The sequence below is a fragment of the Gavialis gangeticus genome, unplaced genomic scaffold (assembly GCF_001723915.1).
Source record: "Gavialis gangeticus isolate Ggan-Ray unplaced genomic scaffold, GavGan_comp1, whole genome shotgun sequence".
NCBI lineage: Eukaryota > Metazoa > Chordata > Crocodylia > Gavialidae > Gavialis > Gavialis gangeticus.
Window position 1 is genome coordinate 11,623,679 of NW_017728980.1, and position 13,507 is coordinate 11,637,185.

At 43.0% G+C, this 13,507-nt stretch overlaps 1 protein-coding gene across 1 annotated transcript in view; it reads right to left on the reverse strand.

Moving 5' to 3' along the window:
• TECTA (tectorin alpha) overlaps positions 1-6,541 on the reverse strand; it is a 49,601-nt gene extending 43,060 nt beyond the window's left edge. Inside the window, exons 1-3 of the mRNA XM_019510002.1 lie at positions 6,478-6,541; positions 2,904-3,037; positions 1,331-1,618 (exon numbers count right to left, since the gene is read on the reverse strand). Coding sequence (XP_019365547.1) covers positions 1,331-1,618; positions 2,904-3,037; positions 6,478-6,541 — 486 coding nt within the window. The remainder of the gene's footprint in view (positions 1-1,330; positions 1,619-2,903; positions 3,038-6,477) is intronic.
• Positions 6,542-13,507: the final 6,966 nt, after the last annotated feature.

Here is a 13,507-nt window from a genome sequence, read left to right on the forward strand (position 1 = left end):
GGAGTTGAACAGCAAAGTTATTGGGCTTCTGCTTAGCTCAGTGCAAACTTTGGGTGGGGGAGGAGATGGCACTGGTGAAAGGGAAAATACAAGGCAGAAGATGGAGCAAAGAGACATTTAAGGGAAAAGATCAAGTTTTCAGCCGGTTTAGCCTTCTCTACCCCTCTTCTTTCCCCCACCAGCTTCTCACACTTAGTAGTCACCTTGTTCTCCAGGTCCTATGGTACTGGGTGCTGTGCAGCAAGAAATCAGCCTTCTTCCAAAAACTTTCCAACACTGAATCCCGACACTGTGCAAAGAGCCTAGGGTCTCCAGAGAGGCCCAGCTGCGGTCAGTACAGAGATCCACAGATATGGGTCCCAAATTAGGCAAGGTCTTTGGAACAGGATTTATTATCTTTAATTAAATGCCTGTTCAGTGCTGAGATAGGTAGGAAGCTAACTATGTCACCTCCCCGTGTGCTGCTGGCTACGAAAGTGGGCTTCTAAGCTCAGGTAGACCTTTGCCTCTTTTTTAGACAATGCCTAGCACTGTGAGGTTTCTATAAATGACATTTACACACACACACCAATTCCCCATGCTGCAGAGTGCTCATCCTTGCTTTGTTTGGCTGTTAGCAGCAATTCTTGCCCTTATAAAAGCACCTAGACTGCTCTACAATGGGGGGAAAAACCACTTTTCCTTATACTAAATCAATTTTAAAAATGTAAATGACTGGAAATTAGAAGTTTGGCACCTCAGAGAGATTCACATTACCTCAAAGGGGATACATTTCTCCTCCGCATATTTAAAGAAAAAGTAAGTAACAAGTCCTGCCACAGACTGCTGTCATCTGGGAAACACATCGCACTTCACAAATGGTACCCAAATCATAGCTTTGAATCACTTATGAAGTAGAGAATTGCTGGCTCCATTTTCTAATGGAGAAGCTGAAGACCAGAGAGGTGAAGCAACCTGAGCAAGGGAAGAATTCAGTTCTCATCCAGGCCTCTCATCTATTAATAATGATTTCTAGCACAGCAGCACCTACCGCCTCCAGCCCGTGTCATGGCCCCATGGGGCTGGGCAGCATACAGACCTGTATTCAGAGGCCATTCTTACCCTGAAGGATTTCCAGTGCAGTTTGGATAGACAAAACGTGGGAGAAAGGAAGGAGGAATAGCCCCATTTTACAGATAGAGTACTGAGAATAAATGACCCGCCCAGCATCAAACAGTGACAGAGCCAGGAACAGACTTCTCAGCTCACGATACTTTAGCTAATTTTTGCCACAGGAAAAATAAGTAGATCAAAATAAAACCTAGGATCAGGACTGAAGCAAAGCTCTTACAGGGGTGGTGCTGCTGCCTCCATAGAAAGTGACCTCTTCCCAGGTGGCCATGAAGATGCTGGTGGCAGAGAAAGAGGGCATGTTTTTGAAGTATTTCCTGATGTCTTTGGAGACCCTCTTCAGCAGGTCAGGGTCAGTGCTCTCCCTGTAGTATATTTCTCCTCGGATCCCATTGTGGACATCTGCCCAAAAAGGGGCAAGAAAAGCCCGGCCATCTGCAAGGGGGAAGGCCTCTGGGGTGAACTGGCTGACCAGCACGTTGAAGGAAATAACTCCATTGTTGTTGACCTACAAAAAAAGAGAAGCGTTTTTAGTCAAGCAAACTATATTCTTTGCAGCAGGCACGGGTCTGTCAGTTTGCAATTATACTTGGGTTGAAGGAGGAGTCTTTGGTGGAAGTGGAGTCCCTAAGTATTGATGTGGCCATCATCATCCTAGTATGTGAGGCCTCTGCTGTGAGAAAAATGATGCTGAGGGTTAGGAAGCCTACGATGATGATACCAGGATGGTGCAAACTCACATAGCTCCCACTAGGAACATTATTCAAGCAACCATGGAGTTTGTTAGGATGGGCCTCAGCAAATTTACTCTGTAGGAGCGCCACTTACCACAGCAGTTTGGTACCTCACATAACTGGCACCAAGGTCTCTGGATGTGTCCAAGTCTTTGGCAACTGGTTCCCAAGAGCCAACACAGCCAGTCCTTGCGTTCTAGACTCAGACCAGCCAAATGGACAATGCCAGTCAGGCTCTTGACCTAGATGGATCCAAAGCCTTTGCTGCCTTTATGCCAGGCACAAACGCTGGGGCAAGTTGCTCTGGTACAAGTAGGAATATGGAGAGGGCACTCCGAGCAAAAGCAGAGATTAGTAATCAAAGGCCCTCATGTTGCATTTCCTTATTTTCTCTCTATACATATATAATGCACACTAGGAACAGGTCTTTTAATTCCCTTCTAGCAGCTGGCCCACAGAGGTCACAGGTTCAAATCTCGCCCATGGCCCGAGCAGGATGTATTACACAACCTGGATATAAAATCTTTGAATCTGGGATCCAACCTTGCTAATTCGGTTCTGTCTCCGACATGCTATTTTATGTAACGAGGTTAATAATTTCTTTCCTCAGCCTGAAAAGGATGGTTTTCCTATGCCAAACTTCAAAAGACAATGGCAACAAAACCCCCCAAGAAGCAGCGACAGCCCAGAACTGTCTCAGGCACCCATGAAGCAGGAGGGATGTGACCTTTTTATCCTGTGGCTCGCTACCTGCTCTTGTTTCTTGTCATGTAACAGAAATAATGTTTGCGGTGTCAGGGCCTCAGCATTGCTATGGCGCTTAATCACCTGCAAAGGCAATTTATTGCCTTTTATATTCCTTCCCCATGAACATTAGCCCATTAAATATATCTTCAACTTTCTTAATCATAAAACCTATCAGTTCATGAAATCTAAGAACTTGTCAGGTAGGCACTAATAAATCTTCCATTTCTTGAACACAGAGAGCGTGTGTTTAAATGCAGCCACTAATGATGAGGAAAGGAAGGCGAGATCAGCCAGAGGTGCTGCCCCACTTACATAAACGGTCTTGTATGGAACGCCGAAGAAGATGAACGGGACGGACAGCTTAATCTCTGGGGAGCTTCCGTCATCAACTTTGGGGGTTTTAGTGTCGTTCTGCCAGAACGGATACAGGACCTCCATAGCCTGAGCTGGAAGAAGGCAGCACAGTTATTACAATGATATGAGGACCTGCTCCCTTTGACTTCTATGGGTGCAGAATCAGGCCCATAGCATCTCCCCCCCGTCGTATTTTTTTTTAAAAATATACTTTATATGGAACAATTACTTCCCCATGCCACTAAAATGCAGCTGCCTTTCAGAGAGAGGACAGTGGCTGGTGAGAAACAGACCCCAACCTGATGCAAAAGTTTGGGAGAGGAAGTGAACACTGGTCTATGCCACTAAAGCCATAGGAGGAAGTTTGTGTTGGTAGAAGGCAGCTACCCAAACTGCAATTTGCCATTGTATAATGCACGCTTCATGCAGCAAGCAATCTCTATTTACTGCCTCCCCAAGAGCTGACATGGCCCCCAGTGCAATGCCTTCAAATGCCATAACTGAGGCATTAGAGCTCAGCCCTGACTCAGGGAGGAGAACAATGAGGGAGGATGCTTGGCACTAGTCAGAGGCAAAAGACCACCCACCGTTCACTTTTCTGCTCCTCTGTTTTGTTCTGGTTTTTTGGAAAAAAATTAGTATTTCAGGTCAAATTAGCCAAATCAGTTCTGAATCCTCTCGACTGAGCAACCCTCAATGATTCAAATGCCATATAGAATCACAGAAGTCGGGTCAGAAGGGACCTTGTAGATCTTCAAGTCCGACCCCCTGCCTGGCCAGGAGAAAAACCGGGCTCAAATGACTCCAGCCAGGTAGGCATCATATGTGGTGCTACAACTAGCAAGTATCCTCCACCCCAGCCTTTTCAGCCTGGGGCTTCAGATACTCCCAGATCCATTGGTGGGCATCCTATGTATAGGCCCAAGCCTAGAGGGCTTGGGTTTCAGTTGACCCTGAGTCTCATTTGCCCTTAGCCAACACGAGCAAGTTAGGGAGAAGGCCCCCTTTTCCATAAAGTCGGCGTGCAGCTGAGATCCTCCCACTGGGAAGCTAATCACAAGACGCTCGTAGGATGTCCTGTCCACAGCGCATTGGACAGGGGTGTACCCTCCACTACACAATGCCATTCAAATCCATCTCAGTCTGGGCAACATTTGATCTTATCCCACAAGAGGCCAAGGAGAACTACATTTGAACTACTGAGGAGAACTACGCTTGATGACCTCATTTTGTTCCCTGTGCCTCAGTTTGCCATCTGTAAAATGGAGCCAGTGAACTGCTCTACCTCACAGGGAGAGGGGGAGGGCAAATGCATTCAATGGATGAGTGCATCTGTTCCTGGCACTCTCTGCCTTTCCCGTGGACTTCTCCCATCCACACAGCACCCAAGCCCAGCCCCACGTAGCTGTTAAAGCCCAACATGCTACTTCCTGGAAGTCTGCTCCGACACACCAGTTGGAGTTGGAGTTTCTAATATAAGAAACTTTTAGCAGAAAGCAGCCTTTCCCCAATTATTTTTGATAGAAGTTCAATTTTTGGTCAAAGATTGGGGGTGGGGGGTGATTTTGATAAGCAGCTGAAATTTCCTATCAATAAAAATCCCATTTTCTAGCCATCTCTAATTGCCAGATATAGAAACAGTTATTATATACCCATAACCAGACATGCGCCACAATCTAATTCTCCATTTATACAGGTTGCCTACTAATGCGCCTCCTCCTCAAAGAAGGAACAGGCTTTTTCTGTGGTGGAAAAGAAATGCGCTGTCCTCATTATTTTCAATCAATGCTGACCTTAGCAACTGGACTCTAAACAATTCGGTCTCTGTTTAACTTGATTCAGGACATTCTTTTATCTCCTAGGTCCTAACCTGCCATTTCAGAGGCCTCTAGCTGAAGGGTGTTTGCTCAGAGCCTTGGTTTTAGAGATGCAAAAGGTTTTCTTCTTATTCCCTGGGGTGGAAGTTGTTCTATCATGGTAACATTTAAGATGCCTTTTTGCTAGATTCTGCTTTAATAAGGACAATGGGAAGCTGGCCCTTCTAAAAAAGTTCAGCTGATAAAGCGTTCCTTGAGGGGGAAAACGATCAGGACTGAAATTCAGAAAATGAGCTTTTTAAAATTGTATATGTATCTGTGGAGCATTTTCCATGCTGGACAGTTTTAAGCGGTGCACGACAGAGTCATGATGACAAGACTACCCTTGCAGACAAGGGCTGTAGCAACGATCCTGTTGCCAGGTAATGAAATAAGTCATTTCATGGATTTTTTTATGTAACCAGCAGGCTATTACATCTGAGATCGCAGATATGAAATATAGATTATTTTAAAAGAGCGAAACTCAGCACAACCTTTTAAGAACTTGTACTGGGATGTAGCTTTGCATGGGCAGCGTTTCCCATCCAATTAGCTCAACAGGCTTTGCCAACAAATGAGTTTCATCCCATTGCCCCATGCCACGGGAAAGGTTTGGCCTCATTTTACTGGAAAGGGGGTGGGACTTGGGGAGAGGGTGGGAGGGGAAAATGGACAGGCACGGTGCACAGGTGAGTTGTGCCCGTCACGCGATGAAAGAGTGGCTGACCACAGCGTGTCCTGACTCTCAGACTCATGTCCTAAACACAAGACCAGGCCGGGTGACCAAAATACCTTGATCAACCAGACAATAAGAGGAGGTTGAGACAGGGAATAAAAAACAAATTACCCATTTTCAACCCACTGTTGACTGTTCCAGCCCCTCTTGACGTCAAGCTTAAATTTAATAACTAAATCTACGAAGGGTTTCCTGTGATTTCAATACAAACACACAAGCAAAACTAAACCTATGGGTGGAAGTTTTGTTTGCCCTTCGTAAATATTATAGCTCAAGGAATAAACACGGGGATACAGCTACAGCTGGACTCTCGATGACTCCACCAACCAGCCAGGTTTCCAAACACCCTCATGAAAACACAGCCTGCTGATATCTAACATTCTTGCAGGCTCTTTCTATCCACTTGTTTGCTATTCCACATAGGTTTGTCTGGCTGTTAAACTATCCAAACAGCAGGAACAATTTCTAAAGCAGCGGTGGTATCAGCCCAAGACTTTTTTCCATGGAAGCATATTGCATGTCGAGCCCAGAACCTCTTATTTTCTCTTAGCATGCTGACTATCTTGACTTCACATTTGAAAGAGCACCTTCTCCTTGGTTAGTGGGGTCCAGAGGTGTCTTGACAATCTCTACAGCTTTAGGATCTATCACAGCCTGTGTATTAGGTCACCTGTATGAAGCTGCTGCATATACATTCACCAGGAAAGGCACACCATCATTATGATTAAAAACTAAAATGTGCTGTTTCAGTTGCTCCTAATGAAACACCTGAGTAGACTTTTGCAAGGCTCGTGGACTCTGTGATCTACCGAGGTCCCTTCCGACCCTAAAAATCTATTAAATCTATATGGTCAATGTAGAGAAAACTTCTGAGGAGAATACCTTCCCATGCTAAACGTAAAATATCTGTACTCAAGAGTTGAAAGGCAGAAATACTAACCTTGGTGTCGTGAAATGATGATCATAAGGACCACCCAGGTTCTAAGCAATAATGGAAAACTCATCCTAAAGGAGGGGGAAAAAAACAGCCGTCAATAGAAAACCAAGTCTGCTACGCAAATCCCAAGATAATGCCTATTGTAATAGTTCGCTGCAACTGTGATCCCTCCACACTGCAGAAATTCAGGAAATGTAGGTCTTCACCCATGAAGATCACCAGCGTGGTGCTAATCAGGTGGCATCATAAGACCAGCCTAGTGAAAAAAGACAACTCCCCTCAGTGATTGTCGAGGTAAGGGTTCAACCTGATTTTGGAAAGCAGCGGAGGCTCTAATTTAACACATACATTGGGACTTTCTGATATAACCTGGCTCCCAGTCTGTAGTCAGTTCTTCTAATAACCCCAAACAATTCCTTCCTGATCTGCTTAATTTGAGGATACTTCTGCCTGGCTTCAAGATGAATAGCTTTTCATCGTACCAAAAGGCGAGCTAATTATAAATTACGGTGTACTTTCATAGTTACAAGACTTCAAATGTTGATTTAACTAATCCTTTGTGCCGGGTAGAAACACAAGGAGCACTTCACATTTTTGACGGGTGGGAAGGAAGCACAAACATTTACACAGCTGGGCAGCTTCTTCGTGATACCGAAATCGATTATGGAAGAAGGGAGAGAAATGAATCCGGACAAATTAAAGAGAAATTCTCAGGCAGGACTTTAATTCTTTTCATGCCTAATATAATTTGTTGTAAATTATTAATCAAATCGGAAATCTCTAAAGTAGCTGCTTTGGTTTCATTACCTATCCTTTCCACTCATTAAACAGAAGAAGAAGGGGAGAGAGAGAGAGATATCTATATCTATATATCTATATCTATATCTATATCTATATCTATATCTATAAAGCTACACCCAGTAAAATATATAATCAGATTCAAGGGTAAGTTATATATAGATTTTATCTATTTATCTAGATTTAATATCAATTTATACTTCTAGATTACAGATACTGACATGCATTATATAGCTAAGCAATCTCTATTCCAGCGTTATGGACTTTAATATCTATATGTACTACATCTTTATGTAGATCATTTATCTAACATAGCAGTGGAGGCAAATAGATCTCTCTCCAAGCATATACAGATGTACTATACATAACTTATGAGCATAACTAGACATGTTGTGTCTCTCTATACATCTACATATAATTTACACTTGAATCCAATTATAGCCACTATAGAAATTGAGAAGCACCATTTATAGTGAGATCAAATGAAAGTCCCACACTGTTTCAGCTCTTCTCGGTATGTCATTTGAAATTATACTGAAAAGAAATCCGCTTACAGCTAAGTTGTTCTGGGGAGACAAAAAGTAATTTCACTATGAAAAAGTTCAACTATATTCCTTAATGTAGAAAAGAAGACAGAATCGTGAGACAATTTTATAAAGATCATAAATCTTAGTCACCGTGGATTAACTAAGAGCATGCATGCAATGAGTAGCAGAAAATATAGCAATATAGCATTAAAACCTACAGGGTGTACCTTTCGGGAAACACACCAGAAAAATAAAGGAAACAATAATTAACTTACTACATTCAATAAATGCAGTTTTTAATAAAAATATACATAAAAATTACCAACCTGGCTTGAAGAGAAGGGAAGAAATTAAGTCTGATATTTTAAACCAAACTTTGGTAAACCGGAGGGGAAAATTATGTCAATGAAGAAGGCATTTCAATGCTTCTTTGACAATTATCGCTGATGTCTAAATCCCGTTGCTGTTTCAATTGAAAATTCAGTTTTTCTCTATGTTGCTTTAGGGCCAGAAGAGTGTTGAGTTGCAATTAAAACTTTTTCCTCTATTGATTAATGGTGAGTTAATCTAAAGATCAGATCCTGGACTGTACAAGTGGCGAAGTCTTTCTTCCTGAAAAACTAACCCTTCAGGTAGATTCAGATGGAAATGTCAGCTACTTGGAGCTGGGTTTGTGGCTGTTCTGATCAGAATCACTTTTCACTGAAAAAAAAAAAAAAACCCTACAAAAGAAATGTGCCCCTTCCTCTTTTGTGTTAGTAAAAAAAAGCTTCTATATAGTGTTACAGAATTAGCATTAAACAGCATACGGCTTAAAGCACCAAACAAAGTCAGTGCCCTTGAAATTTCAATGAAGTTAATTTTCCATCAAAGTCTCGTTTTAGTTTTTGTACATCGACTTTATTCTGCTTTTGCAAGGAGGACAATAAATAAATAAATAAATACACTATTTTAAGAAAACAAGTTTGTTCACAGTCTTCTCCAGAGGATTTTATTTCTCCACCAGTTCCTCCCACCCTCTCTGCAAAGGCTGGAATCGACCTGCTTTTACAATTAAATTTACGGGCGATTCAAATGCTGGCAATTATGACTGTTCCTAGTTGGTACTTCTATTGCAGCAGTGCCTAGAAGCCAAGCAGTTCAAAACCTCACTGAACTAGGGATTGCAGCTACGTAAGTGATTCACCTAAATGCCTGTACTTAAGGCCCTGATCCTTAAGTACAAGCATTAGTGTGCATGAACATGAAGCACAGCTGTAAGTCTTTGCAGGGCTGGGGGTCAATAAAAGGCAAAGAAGGTGACCGGGGTTACAGGAGCAAAGCACGGAGAGCGAGAGGGCTTCGGGTTTACAGACACACTTCCATACATTATTCACTTCAAGCGTGTGCCTAGGTCCCTTGACCTCCATGGACTACTTATATGTGTACGGTGAAGTGCACAAGGAAACATTCACAGGACTTGGGCCTTGAAATGAGCCACTGAGCCAAACCCTCCTCGTTGTGGGTCTGGTTCACAGCCTAAAGTCTCCGAGGAGATTCCTTCTAATTTCAATAGGTTTTGATCCGGCACTGGGAGAAAGAGATACTTAAATGCCGGCTGAAAGGTGGAAGGAAGGATCATCAGCTCCCCAGCAGGGAGAAAGAGCTGGAAGATCTGACCTAACATTTCAATAAGAAACACAATGTATGCACATCTTATTGGAAATACAGTAAGAGATTTTAATGAAAACATCAGAAGACTCTTTATTCAGGAGGCTTGGGAAAGGAATGAGCTTTTCTCTGATTGAATTTCAGCATCAAAAGTTTATGTCAAGTTTTCAGCTTTGAAATGACTGTTCTCAAAAGAAGGGAGCGGGGGAAACAGTGGACTGTAAAAGGAATTTTCCCCCCCATCTCGCCCCACTTTTGAAGGGAAAGTCTTTATCCCCAAATTGGGAGAAAGGGACCTGACTTTGTCAGATGGGGCCCTGGAATAAGACAGTGCATGTCTCTTTTTAGGAGAATCTCTTCAATGGAGAGCTGAACACGCGTTTCACTAGCAAGGCAGATCAGGCAATGGAAATGCAAAAACAAGCTCATGCCTGGAGGATCTCCAAGCTCTTGCTAGTTGTTCAGTTCCCCCAACAACTTGGGTCCATTATTCCCATCTTCCTCCAGATTTATAATTAAGGACCTACTTAAATCATGGTTGCGAAAAACAGTGATCTTTGTGAAAAATGGAATTGGCTGCGATTTCTCAGGAAATCAACCAAAAAACCCCAACTTAATAAAAATAAAATGCTTTCTCTCCAGTGGTCCTCATTGCCGCTGCAACCCACCCAGGAGGAGAAAGCACCCACTGGCCCGGCAGCATGAAGGGCAGCAGCTAAGATGGTGACTACCCTCTTGCACCTCTCCACCAATCAGCATTGATGGGTGGGGCCACACAAAGGGCAGCCAGCAGTCAAGATGGTGGCCACCCCCTCCAGGGGCTCTCCACCAATCAGCACCGAGGGGCAGAGCCTTTCTGCCAGTCAGCACCAAGGAATAGGGCCGCCATGAAATGACCACAAAATCAGCTCTTCAGGCTGCAAGCAAGCCATGAAAATTGCTTTCTCTCACTCTGAGTTAGGTAGGTCCCTATTTATAATCGTAGATATATGATCAGTAATGATATGCATTGATTGACAAGCTACTTGGAATGAAAGGAATTGATCACGAAGACCCTGCCCCCACTCCCCCGGCCACACCCCACCAAAGTCATGTGAAGAATTCGGAAGTTTTATCAGTTTGTTTCCACTCTTGGTGATGAGTGCTATTCTTTATAGTAATGGGTTTCTGTTATTTCATTTGTGTTACTAGGGTCAAGCATTACATCTACAAAAGCATGGAATCTGGTCTTGCAAGCCTGTTGCTATCCAAGGTTATTCAAACCCGTTCCAATGTTTACATCATGGAGGATGCAGGCACTTTGACCATGGCTTCTGACATGTTTTTTACAACTTTCATTTGGGAAGATGCAAATTCCAAGTGTTGAGTGAAAATTAGTTTCTCCTCCCTTTAAACAAATTTCCCCACCCCACTTAAAAAAACTCTCAGCTCAACAACCTATGTAATATTGTTCGGCTTTACTTTTAAAGCAAAAAATACATTTCCTGCTTACACAATGCATGACCATCTAATTGAACACAATATAAGATGGTAGATTTTCAAATGCTCTGCAATACAGGGAGCTAACCTGGTCTTTACTGACCAGGCTCAAACTCTATTAGTAGTTTTCAGCATATCATCACTCTGGACACTAATTTCTCCAGAAGAACCTGGGGTTGGTTTCTTAACGCACCATGATGATTCAAACAAGCTGCTCTGATCCCATTGAGACACAAAACGGTTTCTGCCACGAGGCAATAGAGTTCTGGGGGTGCATCTACATGCGTATTTAAGCATGACTAAGTTTAATGCACATTAAGCTAATGCGTATTAAGCAATTTTTAGCAGCTGTCTACACATGCAGAGACTTGGCACCAAAGTTAGTGCCAAGTCCCTTTTGCCCTGTTGTGCACCAGGTTGCAACTACATGGGTGTTAATGTGCCTTAACTAATCATGCCTAAATTTGATACCTGTGCACACCCTTAATGTGCATTGAAAACAGTGACATTTAAGTACGCCCAAATTTGATACCTGCAGTTGCAGGTATTAAATTTAGATGTGCTTAAATTTCACCATTTTTAATGCACATTAAGGGCATGCACATATAAACATGTGCCCATAATGCACATTAAAATAAGCTAATGTGCATTAACATGCCTCATGCAGATGCACTCTATCTGGGACACTATTCTGCAGAATAGATCTTGCTGTCAGGGAGCACTGGTGTTCCAGAAAGGTTATTCCTTTCATTGCTTCACACCCACTTAGCTTTTTCCAGTTCCATATACAATTTGCCTCCCTCCCTGATCACACCCTTTGAATTGTTGTAGCCAGTTTTGTTGCTGAACTGGGATAGTACTGTGTGTCTCAGCATGGCAGCCTTAAGAGCTGCTTATTAGATACCAGACTGAAGAATGTCACCTAGCCTGGACAGGGGGCCAGAGTATGGGGATGCTAGCCAGAGCATAATCTGGATTACACAGTGGATTTCAGATGCTCAGACATGGCTGCATAGGTAAAGCTGAACAGGCCACACTTTAATTACAGGACATAGAGGGGACCTGGCCACTTTATGGGAGCTGGGTGGCTAAATTGTATCACGCTCCATGGAACTTGTATTCACTTTCAGCCCAAGTCATCCTTGCTTGATCTGAAGTTGTTAGCATTTGTTACATAATACTTAGCTTTTATATAACACACGTCATCCACAGGCTGCAAAGTATTCTACCACAAGGGTATCATCATTCCAGTTTACAGAGTTGGGGAAACTGAGGCCAAAGAGGGGAGGGGTGGAAATTGCTGACCAGCAGGTCACTGGAAGAGAATCCAGATGTCGAGTCCTTATCTAGCACTCAATCCTCTGCACCAGATGCATCCTCATGACTGAAGTGACTTTAAAATTAGCAGCTCTTCTCATGGAGTATTAGAGGACAGGGGTTAGTGTAAGAGAGGCTAACCCATGGCTTCTAGAGTCTATTCAAACCTGTGTCGGGACTATGCTACCCGGGCTGATGCATTTAATTAGTGGAGACTAATTTGTAGAGCAAAGTGAGATTCCTGTTTATAATTTGTAATTACAAACTAATTTGTAAAGCAGAGCGAGATTCTTCAGCGCTAATGGTTATTTCCATAATGCCTATTGTTGCAATGCATAATATTTGTATGAGAAGTACTAACAGTAGTATTAGCAGGTGACCTGGTTGCATACAGAAGAGGTCAAATCAGTGTACACAGTGAAGTGCAGTGTGGGGAGGAAAATGGATATTTAAAAGGAAAAATACCAGGGTCACTTTATCCAGACATTGGCCCAACTCAATTTTAACACCAGCTTTATTGGGAGCAGAGTTCAGGCAGTGCTGAAACACTTCTGAAAATTCCCTTCGTAAAACTACAGGCTCCTTTTGAGCTTTATAACTGCGCCTAAGGTAACAGGATAGAAGCTTTCAGCACGAAGAAATCGAAATTCTTTCCAAGCAGGTCTCAAGAGCAGGGATCCTCCAGGAACAAGAGAACATGCGTAAGCTGGATCAGTGGTTCTCAACCTTTTTAGATTCGACGCACCCTCCGTAACTCTTGTGAATTGAGCTAAGAACTATTTCTTATAAAGCTTACCTCCTTACAGAGCGGCCAGGAGGGGGATGAGCCTGAGCCTGCATTGTTATCTCCTCACTTCGTGGCACCCATCAGAGGATCCTGCAGCATCCCAGGGCACCCTGACTGAGGATCACTGTCACAGACAGAAGCTGTATTAAGATCTCTTAAATATGCCGAGGTACTGCTGTTCTAACTACTCAAAAGGCACGAGACAGCATTTGTGTAGGGTGAAAGTTTTGCTGTAAGAAACAATGTTTTCTGGAAACTGTATGTTTTTTTCTGCAAAAATTTCAATCAATTTATTCAAAGGATTCAAACCAGACCCATAATTGCGAGGAATTCCTCAGCAAACTCTGCAATACAACCAAAGGCAGAGCCTTGGAGCAGAAAGCACATTGGCCCCCTGACTCCAGTACCCAGGAGAGAAACCAGAACAAAGACAGTGGACTGAGAATATTTCTTGATATATATATATATATATATA